We start from the raw sequence: 17,794 nt of genomic DNA, 5'->3' as shown, positions 1-17,794 counted from the left end.
TAGCTTTGACTGCCCCAACAACTTCCCCATTATACGCATGACATAAACAAACATGACATGTCAAAATTTGTGAAAAAGCAACGGCTATTAAACCACAGCATTGTTGAATTGGTCAGGAGGTTTTGATTCATTTTCTATAACAGCAGCTCTGACAGCTGTGCCGGCTGGAATACAAGTCAATGTTTATATTAATAAAGCTCTTTCCTAATACATTTCTAAAGCATCATCAACTTGTATAGCAGATGCTCCATACCAATAAACTGATTTGTTGTTGTTGTTTAACAAAGACAGTAAGTTTTCCAATGCCGGAAAATCTTCACGATAGAGGACTTTGTGTTTTCCAGGTTCTCTGTAACAGGACAACCTGTGTATGTTTGTGTCTTATTAACTTTGAGAGACAAAAAAAAAAGAGCCTTGTGAGGGAACGACCTTTTTGTAGCTGTTACAAAGCAATGGATTACAGGTGCTAACTTGTCTTGTGGCCGTTCCGCATCGTTCAATCCAACAATAAACCATTAAAAGATACCGGAATAAACCTGAATAAATAAAACCCTGTAAATATTAGCAAACTACCAATAGAGGAATAAAGTACTTTTGGAACACGGTGTTATTGGAAAATAATTAACTTCCGTGTGGCAAGAGTGACTCCGCTTCACATCAGGCGGCATCTCGGCACCATGTCATCGACCGTTTTCCTCCAACAGCACGCCATGTCATGTTTCCTTCCTTACAGAAAACACTGTCAGTACTCTTCTTTGTATTCGTGAAGAACGCTGACTGATCTGTTCATGTAATAAACAATAATCTTGTGTATTTGAACCCTTTTCAGAGTCAACTTTAGCAAACAGAAAAGGTACACAAATCAACAAAAATTTGCCGTAAAGCAAGAACAAACAGAGTGAACTGTTACGAGCAAAAGCACACGTCACTCTGTTGGCAGATCGAGTCGCCCAATCGCTTTACACACTCTTCTACTTCACACCGCTGTACAAACACGGCAAGCATTATCACACTGACTGAACTCCAAATCTCTTGTTTACATTTGATATCTCATCCTGGACCGCTTCTGTTAGCTTTCATCGACGAGAGGCAACTGGCTCTCACACGCTGGCTCAATCATTGATATAGCCAATTGGATTGAAAGAAAAACAAACCGAATGCTTAAGTACCAGAGCAAATACTAAAAAGGAGTGTATCCTACGGCCAGGCTTTGTTAAGAGAATAACAGGAAATGATGTGGACGCCTCCACGTTATAGACGTTATCGTTTGCTCTTGATAAAGTCACAGCCATAACAACATTAACGGCCCATGTAGATAGCGATCACGTAATCGTTTATTTCAGGCAGAGTGATTTAATATACGATCCATGTGAAGCCATGATTCCTCAGTAATTCTTGAATAAAATGTCTAACACAAAGTGGGTCTAGTTCAAAATTGAGACCATGAGATGCAACTGAAAAGACTGGATTGAAAAGAGGTCATTGGTTTGAAAGATAATCATGCGCTGGGGTGGTTTCTGCAACCACAAAACATTGGCTGAATAACAAAAGAGCAGAGAAAAGCTGATCGAATTCACCAAGCACAACACGAAAACTACTTTTGAGAAAGAATAAAACAGTCGGATATTAAAAGTCGAACGAAAAACGAACGCCTGGAGGTCAACGAGTTTCAGAAAAAGCAGAGGCTATGGTCAAACAAATTGGAGACGAGATGAAAAACTGGCTAAGAGGTCACAGGGTTCGAAAGCTAATCGTGCACTGGGATGTTTGACGTCGCATTATGGTGAACCCACTGAGGCGGCAGTGAACGCCAAATGTTTACACATCTTAAAGTGACACCGGCTGAAAATCATTCTGGAGAAATGCAACTAGAATAACGTGGCAAGGATGAAGCCATTAAAAAGAACGTCAGTCTATCCAGTTTGCCCTGAACAATACGTCGTTGATAAACATCGAGTCTGAGTTTCTGCCACATGAGGAAGCTATTCTCTGTCCTGCACCAAAAGGTGGGGTATACACAGGGCTTTGATGGAGAAGCTCTGCTGCCTCTCAGACCCGAGACCGCTGGGGTTAACAGTAAAACCCAATTACACATGCTCCACAAACTCCTCACTCTTCCAATCAACAGAACTAAGTCTGTTTTGCTAGGCATGATGTTTTTACATGTTCTATTTTAAAACCTGCACTTCTTCCCCTCCTTGATGAATTGGATGAATCAGGGAGGCTTGTTTGCCGTTTACTTGGAAACATGGAAATTTTGCGGTGGTGAAACATGAAGGGGAAAAACAAATCGCCCCCCAGGCGCTGACCGAATTATTGATTCAAAACAGACATCATCATCATCATCTAGGCTGTGTGGCGTGCGCGCGCACACACACCAAAAACAACACACTGGACTGATTCGAAAAGTAACATCCTTTCCTTTTGTTTGCTATTAATGATGGCTGCTTGGTTTCAACGTGATCTTTCTGTCTCTTTCCAAATCTGCTGAAAACGAAAAACTGCTGTAAACAGACTTCCCATTATTTACTCGAGCTAATGCGAGAAGTTAGGCTGATGACAAGCTAAAAGGGCGTGAGCCAACCGGCAATGCCAAAAGATGCACAAGGCAGGCCTACATTAATATATTTTGACATTTCTATACCTCTGTCTGTTCAGCTGGCTGACGCATTTATCCGAACTGGCTTGCGAGAAAGAGCACAGTCCAAACAAACAGCCGAGATGAAGGTTAAGAGTCTGAGTCGCTGAAAGGTTAAAAGATGAACTAAACGCCAAAAAACTTGCTTTAAATTAAGTGAAGAAAAAACACGAAATGTCGAGCCAATACCACCCAGAAGCTGATTGTTTTCCAATAACAGCATGCTATGCCATAGCATAATTCAGACGCTTACCATCTAGTTATTAAAAAATGACAGTACAATGTTGTGGAACATCTGCAAAACAAGTTAGTTCCTCTCATCACTTAAGTTATAGCAGCAATAAACATTCTCTAATCAGCCCTCTTTTTATTTCTCTCTCGTAGGAAATAAGACAAAAACCATGCGGCATTGCTAAAAAATAAATAAATAAACCCCACAAAGACCCCCGTACAGACGACTTTCCTTTGTCTGAAAACTTAGAGCTTTACCGCAGACTGTGAAGCACTGACACTGGAGACTCCTTCAAAAAAATCAAGCTGTGAATTGGCTGTTACTATAGAAACGATAACGTATTAGAACGAGCACATTGATATAAACCAGTGTTCAGCCTTGCAGCCAAAACTACTGTCTGAGCTGCAGGTATAGAAAATGAAATCAACATGTTTTGACCAAATAAGATTTGAGAATTCAACAGTGCTGTGGTTAAAAAAAATAAAAAGGGTTAAAATTGTGTGTACCAGGAACCACAGAGCGATTAAACTTACTTTGACAACATTTCAAACATCCGAATAGTTTGTAGTCAGTTGTGCATAAACCCAATGAATCTTGACGGTAAACAATTCTGACTTTCGCAACTGATGCCATTTCACAGACAGTTATGAAATTTTGGGGCGCCTGATTAAACCAAAAAGTGACAAATGTCACCAGATGTTAAGACTAAAACGCTGCCTGACCTGAAAAAGACCCACACTTTATCATCTGTAAATGTCTCTGTTTTGAGATAAACAAAATGCTGAAGAAGTCCAGAACTGAAAGGCACAACTTTCCAAGTGTGCTTGGAAAACATCTTTACTTTGGAGATTTTCTACCCAAACACCAAGTGTCAAACCACCTACAAAGAATTTACACGCTGAGGTTTCTGTCTCATACATATTTATTTTTGCATAAAATAGTTCAGGGTTTATTTTCCGCATAGTTAGACAGTTTTCTACCCAACAATTGTCTAATACAGAAAAAATAGTAACTGTATGTTATAAGACGACTTCTATTTTATTGCATATTACAGGTTTATATCTATATATTTTACCAGTTCTATTTATTGCTAATTGATTTGTCTTGAACAAGCTTTATCCTATCACCATAGCAGCTACATCAGTCTATAAAGAATGTATATGCTGAAACATTCAGTATGTTTACATGGACAACAATATTTCAATATTAACACTAACAACTAGCATGTAAACAGCGATTATTGAGGACCTTAATCCGGCTAAAGTCATACTTGAAGTAAACACAAATCGAATTAAGACATGTGGAATATTCCTGTATTACAGACATGTACACAGCTTACTCACACTATTAACCTCGCGTGAGAGTTTTCACCGCATTTTGTGACAGGACACGATCACACACGGCAGTACTCAACCGTTTGACGGCAAACAAGAGAGCATGGCTGTGTCCCTAAACCGCGTACTTACCTGCTATATAGAAGGTGAAATATGTATTTAGGTAAGTATACGGTTTGGGACGCAGCCCATGGCTTCAAGCAGTTGTCTATTTGCACATATAGCATGACAAATAATTAACTGGACTTGAAGCTTTCATAAAATTAAAAATGAACACTGCATACGGTACCATAACGAAGATGAACTGTATGTTGATACGTGAAATTCTGGAGGGACGGCGTGGCGTGGGGACGTAATGACGTGTGCCGTTAATCGATCTATGTTCTATAACACGTAAAACCTGAACATGAAAGGAATATCCTAAAAGCAACGCATGAAAACACAATCACAATATTGTCTTATTCAGAATAAGGTCAATAATTAGATTTTTGCTATCCGTGTAAATGTAGTCAGTATCTACGTTTACATAGACAGCAATGATCAAAATTTTGACCGTATACATGTACTTCGCCTACTATATAGCAGGTAAGTAAGCGGTTTTGGACGCAGTGCTCTTGTTTGCCTTCAAATGGTTGCGCACTGCTGTGTGTGTACGTGTCCTGTCGCAAAATGCGGTGAAAACTCCCACCAGACGTTAATAGTGTGATTAAGGTGTGTACATGTCTGTAATGCACTTCGATAATGCGATTGAAACAGGAATACTCCACATGTCTTAATTCCATTTGTGTTTACTTCAAGTATGACCTTAGTCGGATTAAGGTCATCAATAATCACTGTTTACATGCTAGTATCTTAATCAGAGTATCGTCTTAATCGGGTTAATATTTGAATATTGTTGTCCATGTAAACGTACTGACTGTCTGTCCCCCCCCCCGCAAACAGTTTAGTTTATGTTTTTTTCTAGTTAGATTTCTAGTTTTCTACCAAACACCATCAGGTACCGAACGCCTCAGCTACATGCATCTATAAAGAATTCTCTCTCTTTTGTATAAAATCCTCTCAGGAAAGGAAACAATTTTCCCAAAACAGTTACAGTTACGGTTCTTTCACCTAGTTAAGACTGTTTCCTACCCAACACCACTTCTCAAACCTGACACCGCGACATTCATCTATAAAGTAAACGATACGCTGAAGTCCTTGTTATCGCTCCCTCTTTGGTTTTGCATAAAATCCTCTGAGGGAAGGAAACAGTTTTCCCCAAACAGGTTAGTTTAGATTAGTTTTCTGCCTAACCTCGATTGTCACGTACCTCACATGAGCTACACGGGTCTATAAAGGGGAATTTGAGAAGAAATGGATAAAATCCTCACAGGGAAGGAAACACATTGTCCCAAACAGCTGATTTTGTTCACTAGTTTGTAGCCCATCTACAGTCTCTCTCTCTCTCTCTCTCTCTCTCTCTCACACACTCACTCACACACACACAGAGAGACAGAACAAAAACACCACCGTGCTGCTAGGGATTAAAGCCAAGCTTTTCTGCTTTTATAACTATTTTCAAGAACGGCTGTAAAAGTGTTTTAATTAGTTTATTTACTTACTTCCGTCATTTGAGGGCCACTGGCAGTGAACTGAGAGGGACAGCAGCAGCAGCAGCAGCAGAGCACAACATGAGGACAAATGAGTCCTGGCTGTCCAACACCTCATTCCTGTAAACACTTGAGGAAAAAGTAACTAAAGAAAAAAAAATGACACCGAAATATAGCCAGCCGACTATAATTATTTGTAGCCTTTTCCAATAAAAAATTTAATTGAAAGAAAAAAAAGAGATTACTTTCGGTTATCTGTATATTTCTGGTGTATTTTTATTGTCCAAAAAAAAAAAATTCTAACTGAAAAGCTACTCTCTTTCTCTCTCACACACACTCACACACAGTATCGCTAGCTTGGCTTGTTTAGCCTAATGCGTATAGGAATTTCAATTGGAGTCCAGTTAGCTTAGCCGGTTTAGCTCGCCTTTTGACTTCAGCATGGGTTTTAGTCACTGAGCTCGGGTTAGGCTGCGGATACTCGCTTTTCAATTATCCCTGAAAGACGCTAGCCGATGTATATCCGAATTCCCGCACACGTTGACGAATGAATTTGAAAGCCCGCATCCTCCGACTCCATTTCTTTGCGGGGCTAGCTGAACCGAGCTAGCCGCCTTGTAGCCGGTCCAATGGGAAACCGTGCGCGCGGCGAGCTAACGGCTAACTAGCTGGGTGAGACGCTGGATGTCGGAGGGTCGCTCATATGCATTCGGGGGGATTAATTTTCATCCGACGAATGCGAAGGGGCAACTTTCCTAACTTGGTAACTTGGGAGTGAGACTGGGAGTGATTGAGAAGGTGGAGAAAAAACAAAATAAAAATAAATAATAATAAATAATCCGAAAGAGGCGTGAAAAAGAACCGCCGCAGCGCCGTTTTTCCTCCTTCTCCGTCCTTTTCCTCGCGTTTTCACTCCGTCCGCTCAAGTCTGAGATTTTGAATTGGGAGCTCAGCTCCGTTAGCACGGCACGGCTAGTAGTAATTAGCTAGGTGTTTATTTCCACGCAGAAATGAGCAGTGAGCGAGCAAACACACGGCAGGTGACAGAACTAAAGCGGTCTGATTATCGCAGATGTTATTATCTCCATCATCGTTATGATTTCCGATAAGCGCGTATAGTAAAGTGGAGCTCCCGTTATCGCAGCTCCGGCGCTGTAAACAAGGCTCGATTGCTCTTACACACACACACACTCCACACACACCGCGTTAGTGGGTTACGTTGGATTCAGGTGGCTGGAAAAACTGGAACGGATCACAAATGGGATTTATGTGAATCCTGAGCTGTGTCCCAGATCATCAAAACATCATGTTAGAAATAATTCTTCCTAAAACACTGAATAAAAACACAGCTTGAGGATGAACACTGAGAGACTTTGTGCTCATAAACCAGTTCGTACATGATTTTTGAGTTTTGTGTGTGTGTGATTGTTGCCTCCAAATTATGATTGAATTTGCTGCGGTTTTCGCAAAATTTGCCATGCAGGAAACTACTCGAAATTTGGCGAAATTGCAATCGAATAAAATAGTTTTTCTGGGTCTTTGTTGCTAAACGAGACCTTTTAGCTGTGCTCATGTTTCGACACATGTGAATCGACTGAATGCGTGTTGAGATGATGTGACACGACACGTGTCGTCTTGGCCCAAATCTGCGGTAATTTTGAAAAATTGCAAGCTCCTCCGAATATTACGGCGTTTCCTCGATTTTGCGTTCATTTCTGCGATCGTAATATCATGGAGAGACTGATAAACATCGGTGTGAGGTCTGGTTTTTTTTTTTTATACCACTGTCCACAAACGACACGCTAACATTTCGTTTTTACGTTTCGAAAATGGGTTCCTATGTATTTAGCAAATAGTTTAAGTAAGAAATAAAACCTTTGGGGGAGTGCTGTTATAGGAAAATAATCAACGAGTCAGTGCCACATGAAATGGAGTTAATGTCACCAACCCCAAACTTGACTATTTACCAATAACAGGATTTCCTGTTGTTCTTTTATACAACAGTGATTTGCCAACATCTATCCATCCATTGTCTCTACCGCTTATCCCGCTTATCCCAGGGAACTCAGGGCACAAGGCGGGGGACACCCTGGACCTGGTGACATCCTGGCGCAGGGCACGATCACATACACATTCACACACTATGGACAATTTGGAAATGCCAATCAGTCTATAATGTATGTCTTTGGACAGGGTGAGGAAACAGGAGTACCAGGAGAAACCCCGTGAAGCAAGGGGAGAAACTTACACACAGGGTGAAGCCAGGATTCGAACTCCCAACTGCGGAGGTGTGAGGCAACAGTGCTCACCACTAACCCACTAAAACTACTTTTTAACCACTTATAGTTACATTTAAAGTCCCCATGAAGTGCCTTGAAACGTGCGGCATTATTCAATGCGTTGCCATAAATTCCACTGAAACAGGATGCCAGAGCAGGACATATAGAGTGGCTCCTCCCCCTTTTAAAATAGCCAATAGCGTTTAGCTTACCTCAGATCCCGGGTTAAGCCGTACTTGACAGCTAGTACCATGGATTTTTATAATATTGGGGCGGGACACTTTAGATTCTAGAGAGCATTTGATTGGACAGAAAATCTGATGAGACGCTGAAGTGCAGAATGATGACATCATAACTGTTGATCCATATTGGTGGTAGAGAGAGACTGTACGTTTTGAATGCGTATATCTTCTAAATGTGAATTTTGTCACTGTTTTGGGGCAAACTAGCTTATAGATAACCTTAAGGCTGACATATTCACACTAAAAGCCACAAAACGTCAGCTATAAGCAGCTATAAACTGTCATTCCCTCAACAGCCTCTCTTTATTTCTCCTTCTCTAAGTTAATAAAACAAAAATAAAGCATAGTTTGTCATGATACTGAGAAACCAGAAAGGAAAAGGTCCCCTGTCTTGAAGATTTTCCTATGGTGGAAACCTCATTGTCACAAATCACTGACACTGGAGACTCCTTCCAGTCCAATAAATGTATCATTACAGAAGGCTTCACCATATCAGCAATATGTTTTTTCTTTGTAAAATAACATTTTTAAAAATCTGATCTGTTTATTATTAGGATTAGATAGAGCATCTGCTGTACAAGTCCCTGTGACTGAGCTGTTACTATAGAAACAATAACAGATTAGAACGAGCACATTAATATAAACCTGTGCTTTGAATTACAAACATCACTACTGTCAGAGCTGCTGTTAGAGAAAATTAATCAACACCTTCTGACCAATCAGATTTGAGAATTCAGCAGCGCTGCAGTATGATAAAGATATAACCACTTGAAAAAGGGTGACCCTATTATAGACAGAAAGGAAACAAAATAGTCTACATTATGAAATATATAACAGTGTTACATATAACATTTCCCTAGTTCTTTATTTTTAACTGTTCCTTTTATAGTTTATTTCAAGTAGGTCTGCTATCCAGAAACTCCTTGCACACCTTGCAGTTCTTTTGAAAGTTTTAAACGTTTCAAATATTCTTGTATAAATCGTGCATAAACGCTTTCAAGACATATTCTGTGGAGCAATATCTGGAATGAGAAAAGTTTCATTTTGCTCAGCAGGAGAGCAATCCATTTGTCCCATGGAAAGAATTCAGTTAACATTAGCCTACAGGAAATCTAACTAAGCAACAGGTGGTTAATTTCTTTAGATACGCTCCATATCATTTTTGAATGTAGACTAGTGATGTAACTGAAGGAATAACAAAGGTTTCATTTAATGCAGTGTCTAAAGTTACATGGCAAAAGTAGCACAAATACTGTAACTACACAAATTCTACATCCATGATTGATGGCCAACAGAGAAGAAGCAGCTTAAATTACTTGTAGAATGTAGTGTCTTTACCTGCTCAAAAGAAAGTCTCCCAATTGCAAAAGCCCAATCGATTTTGATCTTACTAACATTTCCCACCATTGTACAAAATGCCACGTACAGCTAGAGATAATCATGTCTGTGACCTAACTGGACACAATTAAATCTAAGTTGTGTTCAGAAAAATAAATAATTATTTACTATTGACCACTGAATCTGTCCTTTGCACCAATGAAAAGAGGGCCATAACATGTAAGAAACTCAGCAATCAAAATGGTTTTCAGACAGCACAATTTTCTGGCTATTTATTATTATTATTATTATTATTATTATTATTATTTTGTCCAACTGTGTGAATAAATAGCCTTCTTCATCTTCTGGGTCTGAAAAATAGATTATTTTCCTTGGAAAAAACTGAAAGAACAAAACCTTTTTTTCCCCTGGTATTATCTCTTCAGTTTGATTCAGGTCAGTGTTTGATTCAATCCTTTTTCGATATGCCCTATTGCAATGATTTTCTTAGAAATTACTTTTGTTGCTTGTTTGTACCTAAATTTAATCTGGAAAGCCTTCTGCAGGTACATGTGGTTTGCCTTTAAAAAAAAAAAAGAAGAAGAAAAAAGCAGCAGGTCTCAAATCCAGTGTCAGTCAGTAATTCAAATAAAATTCTGTCTGGACCACCATCTAATGTCTTTTACATCTTCTTGTACATTGATTTCCATAAGGTGCATAAATGAAGTGCATTGTGTACCTCATGTGCACTCGGGCAGTACACTGGTGCCTACATAGAAAAGCGCAGCTTTGAGTAACGTAACCTGATACCCACAATATCCACATCAGGAGCGTTTCAGCTTTATGTGAATATGAAGAGCCTGACAAATGATTCAAAAGCAGTCCATCAGAAGTTGAGATGCATAAACAGCATGCATGGTTCAGCAACCAGCCATACAAATGCACATATCTGCACATCACTTCAACTTGGGCTTTGATGGAAACATGAGTTAAGTTCTCATTCTCAGATAACACCATGTCTAAACTGTTTTATTCCTCTTATACCACAGCAATTTGCCACTGATGATATTTTTTTTATTTATTAAAGAACAACACATACTTTTTATCCATTCATATTTACATTTAATGGTGTGTAACATCTGCAATATTAGTTAGTTCCAGTTATAGTGGCTAGAAACAATCGTTCCCTTACCAGCCTTTATTTATTTTTCGCCCTCTTGAAGTTAATAAGACCAAAAGAAATCCCAACTCATCATGTGTGCTTTTTGGGACACAAATAACATTGACTACTTTAGTTAAGGATTCACGATAAGGTCTTCCACACTTCGTAGTTAGAAGCATTGCTACTTATTAGCTCTAATGTTCTGTGCCCTGTTTGCCCTGATGAAAGGGTACTTCTTCCTCATAGTTTCCAGCTGCGTCAGGTCCTCTGACTTCTTATATTTGTTTTTTTTTGTTTTTTTTTGCAAAGTTCATGATTTGTTTCATAATGTCTTATGATATTATATTCCTCGATTATGTCAACAGTCTTTTGACATAAAGGCATGCACATTAGCTATGGCTTTCGATGAAACAATATTCTTCTTTCCAGCTCTTTTGAAATCGCACTGTTAACGCTGTTGCTTTTTGTCTGTAACCATGACTAAATATCATTTGGTAAATTAAGTTGCAGGTGGTTAGCACTGTTGCATTGCACCTCTGGGGTTGGGGGTTCGAATTATGCCTCCGTGCTTGGGGGGTTTCCTCCAGTTACTCCGGTTTCCTCTCCCAGTCCAAAGACATGCACTGTAGGCTGATTGGCATTTCCAAATTGTCCGTAGTGTGTGAATGTGTGTGTGATTGTGCTCTGTGATGGGTTGGCACCCCGTCCGGGGTGTCCCTCGCCTTGTGCCCTGAGTTTTCCTGGGATAGTCTCCAGGCTCCCCTGTGACCCTGTGTAGGATAAACTGTACGGAAAATAGATGGATGGAAGTTGCAGGTGTAGTCCAGAGAAATAAAGGCTCTTGCAATTTAGCTAACCGTGTTAACACAGTCTGCTACCACTGTCAGGTGAAAGGAAGAATTAGGCCACCTATCATACAATCTGAGAGAGAAGCCGCAACCCAATTAACATCTGTCCATGGGCAGCATTTGCCCCTGGAGTTGGACTATGGACACCCCTGCAATAATGTATTAGAATAATAATAATAATAATAATAATAATAATAATAATAATAATATCATCTTATTTGTATAGTGCCTTTAAAAGTAATACAAATAACAATATAAACCTGTGAATTGCATTGCAGCTGGAACTACTCTCAGAGCTGCTGTTATAGAAAATTAATCAACACCTTCTGATCAATCAGATCAGAAAATTCAACAGTGCTGTGGTATGTCATCTTAATAATTACCTAAACTCAGTTAATTTATCTTATAATGATTTTTTGTTTAAAATATGTGTCTTACTTTTCATAGGAATAATCACTGTATGTCTCAAAAAGGCTAAAACCTCACCAGCAACAATAAAGTGTATTTACAGCTTATTTACAAAATAGTGTTGCACTTTACACAAAACGTAGGTGCAGGTAGAGCTCACTACAAAATACATAGCTAGTTCTTTTTTTCTAGTACTTTCTAGGATTCCCAGCTTTATCCCCATGGTATGGTTTTACATTAGTCACACCTGCACAAAAGCAGCAGCACATAAGTATGCCATATGGTAATACGTAAGTGAGTGAGGTGCTAACCAAAAAAAGGCAACTGTTAAAACCGCAGTGGATCAGCTACATGTTCGAACAATATTATGCCTCATTTGTAAGTCTGGTTAATGAATAACAGACTTCAGAAGCAAAACATCCGTCAGTCAGTCGGTCATGCTCCTATGAAACATATTACTAATAAACAACATAATGAAAAATATACACTGCAAATTGCCGCACTCTTCAAAAATAATGAAATATTTATTTATTTATATGATTATATAATTTTTATTTATATACATTTATTATAAAGAGCTTAAAGAATAGCAAACAGTAAAAACAAACTCTATATTATGATATCAATATTTACAATGACCATCCTTTACCTACTGCTGGGTTTAAACACCTCCCTTTGCAACTGGATCCTGGACTTTCTGACTGAGAGACACCAGTCCGTCAGGATCGGCAACACCACCTCCAGCACCACCACACTGAACACTGGCTCCCCCCAGGGCTGTGTGCTCAGTCCAATGCTGTTTACCCTGCTGACTCATGACTCTGCTGCAAAGTTCATTCCTAATCACATCATCGAGTTTGCTGATGACACTACAGTTGTGGGCCTCATCAGCAACAATGATGAGTCAGTGTACAGGGAGGAGGTGAACCAGCGTGCAGAATGGTGTAGAGACAACAGATATCCCTTAATGTTGATAATACTAAAAAGATGATTGTCGATTTCAGGAGAACCCAAGTGAAGAGAGTCACAAGCTCCAGGTTTCTTGGTGTGCACGTGATTGAGGACCTCTCCTGGACTCTAAATAAGGCCCAGCAACGCATCTGAAGAGAGCCAAACTTCCCCCTCCCATCTTTGCCTCCTTCTACAGAGGGACAATAGAGAGTGTCCTGACCAGCTGTCTCATTGTGTGGTATGGGAACTGCACAGCCTTCGACCACAACACCCTACAGCGAATTGTGAGGACATCTGTAAAGATCATCGGGGTCTCACTACCCACCATCGACACCTCATTCAACAAGCGCCGCACCTGCAAAGCCACCAGTATTGCGGACGAACCCTCTCACACTTTTCATGGACTATTCACCCTCCTGCCATCTGGCAGAAGATACAGGAGCATCCGTGCCACCACCAGCAGACTCAGGCAACAGTTTCTTCCCTGAGGCAGTCAGATTACTCTGGGCTAGACGAACACCAAACCCAGTAAGACTCAGTACTACTGCACGCTGCACTTCACATATCTGCATCAATCACTTTATACTATGGAACTCGTTTTTGCTGCCAGTATTGCTGCTATACTTGTGCTGCTACATTACACAATAGCTTACAGTTTACAGTCCATCTTCTGTGTATCTACTGTCCTGTGTATTTGCAGTCCTGTGTATGTATTGTTTTGTTTTGTGTATTTATTGTTTTGCACTTGTCTCACACTGTTTTGTATTAAGACTTTATGCAGCTTTGCGTACTCTTCTGTGTTGCACCATGGTCCTGAAAAACATAATTTCGTTCCAATGTATACAAGCTATATAGAGGAACGACAATAAAAACCCACTTGACTTGACTCGACTATTATATTCATTCTCTCAGGTACAACATCATAACCTTAGGTTGTTCCAAGCATCTTGGAGAATTTGCACAGCTTAATTAAATTCTATTATATTTGTATTGCGCTTTTAATAATAGACACTGTCACTACGCAGCTTTACAGAAATATGGATTTGGGCCTAGATCCTTAATGGAACAAACCAGAGGCGACAGAGGCAAAGAAAAACTCCCTGAGATCGCATGAAGAAGAAACCTCGAGAGGAATAGGCTCAAAACAATACACATTCTCTTGTGGGTGACATCGGATAGCAATCGATTACATATAAGGTCACATATTTAATGACATTTTTGTACTTTTTTTTTTTTCAGAGAGAACTTTGGGTTATTATTTTTAGTGAAACATTTTTAAAGGAAATTACGAAAACACCTGTTAGGGAAACCCCAAGCCAAATATAGCATGCATGGTTGAAGTGCATTACTGGACTACATTTAGTTTCTGTATATATTGTGGTATAGGGCACGTTTTCCATTAGAGAGGAGCAAATGGGGTGAAATCTGCCTGGACGTTGGTGGTCCTCTCTGTTAGAAAATAAAGAAGGCTGGGTTTTTTTTGTTTTGTTTGTTTTTGCTGAAGTATAATTTCTGACCGTTTTGATTATCTCCATAATTACTGAGGTCTTTATTCTGCCTAAAAAGGAGAGCACAAAAGAATTATTTTAATGCCCCAGATTACCTCAAGTTTGGCACACATGCTTAAGCTTTGCTTGTATTCCTACAATTAGAGGGACAAAACAAGAGCAAACACACACTCTCTCTCACACATATATTAAAACAAAGAACTGGACATCATTGGCCACCCAAGACTACACGTACAGTGATGGAAGCCTTCAATGAGCCCAAATTGTGGCTCTGTGCCTGTCTTTGTGTGTGTGTGTGTGTGCCAACTTCACCCCATCCCCCTCCACTTCCCCAGTATTTGGCCTGTCCACTTGCATTTGCCTCATAAAAATGACGCATGCAGGCCCACCTACTTTGAGTGCCACTTTCTGGTGTCATTCTGCTCCTGCTCTCAAGTGGAAATCATGGCGTCCTACCACCAGTGAGTCCATACCAGTGAATTAAAAATGTCCTTCACACATGTCAAGACACATGGATACATTAAATATGTACTCTAGTCCTCTGAAACAGCATGAAATCATTTTTCTTTCAATCTTCAGCCTTAAGGCTTCTACATGTTAAGTATAAGATGGCCTAAATTTGGCTAAATGATCACGTTTTCAGTCAGGATTAGTCAGCTTCCTATATTTGTAGTACATATGGGATGAGTCATGCATGAGTCACTTCTGCAACTTAGTTTAAAGTTATTCATAGAGAGAAGTAAACTACAAAAATAAATGATATACATTATAAAGACTATCAAAGATGATGTGCTGACCATGAAAAGAAATATGGTCCTAGAGGGCTGCTGTTTTGGGAATATATCAGATGCCTATAAAGCAGTGTCGAGACCTGCTCTAGGAAAATCAGATCATAATGTTGTTCATCTACTGCCAAAATATAGACCGAAAATTAAAAGGGAGAAACCTGCTTTACAGAATATACAGCAATACTCAGTAGAAAGCATGGAAGAACTTAACTATTGCTTTGAGACGACAGACTGGCAGGTGTTCTTTGATTCAAGTAAAGAGGTTCATGAACTCACAGATGTTATCTCATCATACATACAATACTGTGAAGATACAATAATACCTGTAAAGAACAGTAAGAGTTTATCCTAATAATATGCCATGATTAACCAAAGAGTTGAAGGACTTTCTTAATGAAAAGAAGTTTGCTTTTATTCAGGGAGATACTGTGGGACTTAAAGACAAAGAGAAGGAATTTAGCACTAATGTAAGGATAGCCAAAATGAATTTTAAGAAAAGAGTTGAACAGAAATTTTATTTAGGAAATGTTAAACAAGCATGGGAAGGATTGCATGTAATGATGGGGAGAGGGAGGGCACAACAAGAAGTGCAAGATTTGTTAATGAATGCAATCATTTTTATGGTAGATTTGATTTTATGGATGCTAAAATGAAGAGTGACGAAGCTCTTAAGCACATTCAGATAGGTCCAGCACCCTTCTTGTTAGAACAGGACGTGGCTGCATGTTTAGCTTGTATTAATGTTAATAAAGCCCCAGGCCCTGATGGCTTAAGAAGGACGGGTTTAAAACCTTGTGGAAATCAACTCAAAGGGCCCCTTACACAGTTATATCAGATATTACATAATAAGCACACAGTAACGCATATGTGGAAAATATCTACAATAACACCTATCGCTAAAACATCAGGGGAAACATTATCTGAAAATTTTAGACCAATTGCATCGACTTCTGTCCTGGCAAAATGTATGGAAAGAATTGTAAGTAAACATGTTATGTCTTCAGCGAGTAAGATTTTAGATCCATTGCAGTTTGCATATAGACCATACAGGGGGACAGAAGATGCCACAATTACTTTAATTGATTTTATTGTAAAGCATGTCCAGGACTCTAAATCTTATGCATGGGCACTTTTTATTGATTCCACCTCAGCTTTTAATACAGTGCAGGTTCATTTGCTTCTATCATGTCTGTATAATGTGAATATAAATTCTGCTTTGGTGCACTAGATCAAAGATTTCCTCACAGATAGACCACAGAGAGTTTTTATGAATGGCACATTTTCAAATGAATTGGTTTTAAATACAGGGGCACCACAGGGCTGTGTGTTGTCACCACTCTTATTCTCCATATATACCAATGAGCTACAAATGTAGAGTAATACAGCTGGTCTGTTTAAGTATGCTGATATGGTTCTGGTGCAACTTTGATCTAAAAATCAAGTAATGAGCTAGCAAACTTATCTTAAAAATGTGGTTGTTCTTCAAGACTGGTGTAAACTGAGTGCATTGTACATAAATGTAAAGAAAACAAAAGAGATGATTTTCGATGTTAATTCTGGTGAACAACATGTGTTAGGCAAACTAAAGTTAAATGATCAGGTTGCTGAGATTGTGGAAAGTTTTTACATATTTGGGAACTTATTTGGATACAAGTTTTAGTTTTTGTGAGAATGTAGACGACAAGAAGCCAAAGAAGAATTTCCACATTGGTGGACAATAAAGTTAAATCAATCAAATGGCTGTGTAAATGGTGTGTAATTGATTGTATATTATTCACTGTTTCAGACATACACATATTCTTTGTATTATACATTAGATCTTATCATTCTGAAATTTGCCTCTAGGAGCACTGCTGTCAATCAAATCGTTCATTAAATATTTGAGACAGGGAGTGCTAAAACTGTTAAAAAGCTTTAAGAACATTTATTTCCTTAGTAAATTGCCTTTATTGGCTGTAAAGTGTCTTTTCCATCTCTGATCTAGGTGGCTACAGGCTTGTGAAAGAATATATAATACCTTTTTAGACCTGTGCATAAAGGCCTTAAAATGTGGGCTTGAGTAAGTGTACCAAAAGCCTATAACTCCTCAAGGAATGCTTAGATCTGGAAAATAAGTAAGCTCATGTGACATGATTCTGAACAAGCACACAAAATTTTATGTAGATCGGGCAATAGTTCTCTCTATAACAGTTAGAAAAGTGGAAATTCTTATTGTAAATTCACTAAAATTGCCATTATACCCCCTAGATGGCAGTGGAGCACCACGCTTTGGTTCATTCTGCTCAATAATATATTTTCACAGGTTTTTCTTTTGAAATCATATTTGGACATAAAAATCATTATAACAACATTACCAACCACATTTTGTCAGGACCTATCACTTCATTTGAGGTATCAGGCTTTGCAATTATATCACATTATGATTACAGTGAGATTGGGAAATTATGTTAAAAAGGGGAGACCTGAAGTAAGCATTTTCTTATCAATAATTCCAAGTA

General features: G+C 39.0%; 1 protein-coding gene across 1 annotated transcript in view; it reads right to left on the bottom strand.

Annotated features, from left to right (window-relative positions):
- The window catches only part of igf1rb (insulin-like growth factor 1b receptor), a 91,882-nt gene extending 84,721 nt beyond the window's left edge, over positions 1–7,161 (bottom strand). Inside the window, exon 1 of the mRNA XM_053635217.1 lies at positions 5,806–7,161. Coding sequence (XP_053491192.1) covers positions 5,806–5,911 — 106 coding nt within the window. The 5' untranslated portion in view covers positions 5,912–7,161. The remainder of the gene's footprint in view (positions 1–5,805) is intronic.
- Positions 7,162–17,794: the final 10,633 nt, after the last annotated feature.

This window comes from Ictalurus furcatus, chromosome 10 (genome assembly GCF_023375685.1).
Source record: "Ictalurus furcatus strain D&B chromosome 10, Billie_1.0, whole genome shotgun sequence".
Lineage (NCBI taxonomy): Eukaryota > Metazoa > Chordata > Actinopteri > Siluriformes > Ictaluridae > Ictalurus > Ictalurus furcatus.
This window is presented reverse-complemented; position numbering and strand designations above follow the sequence as displayed.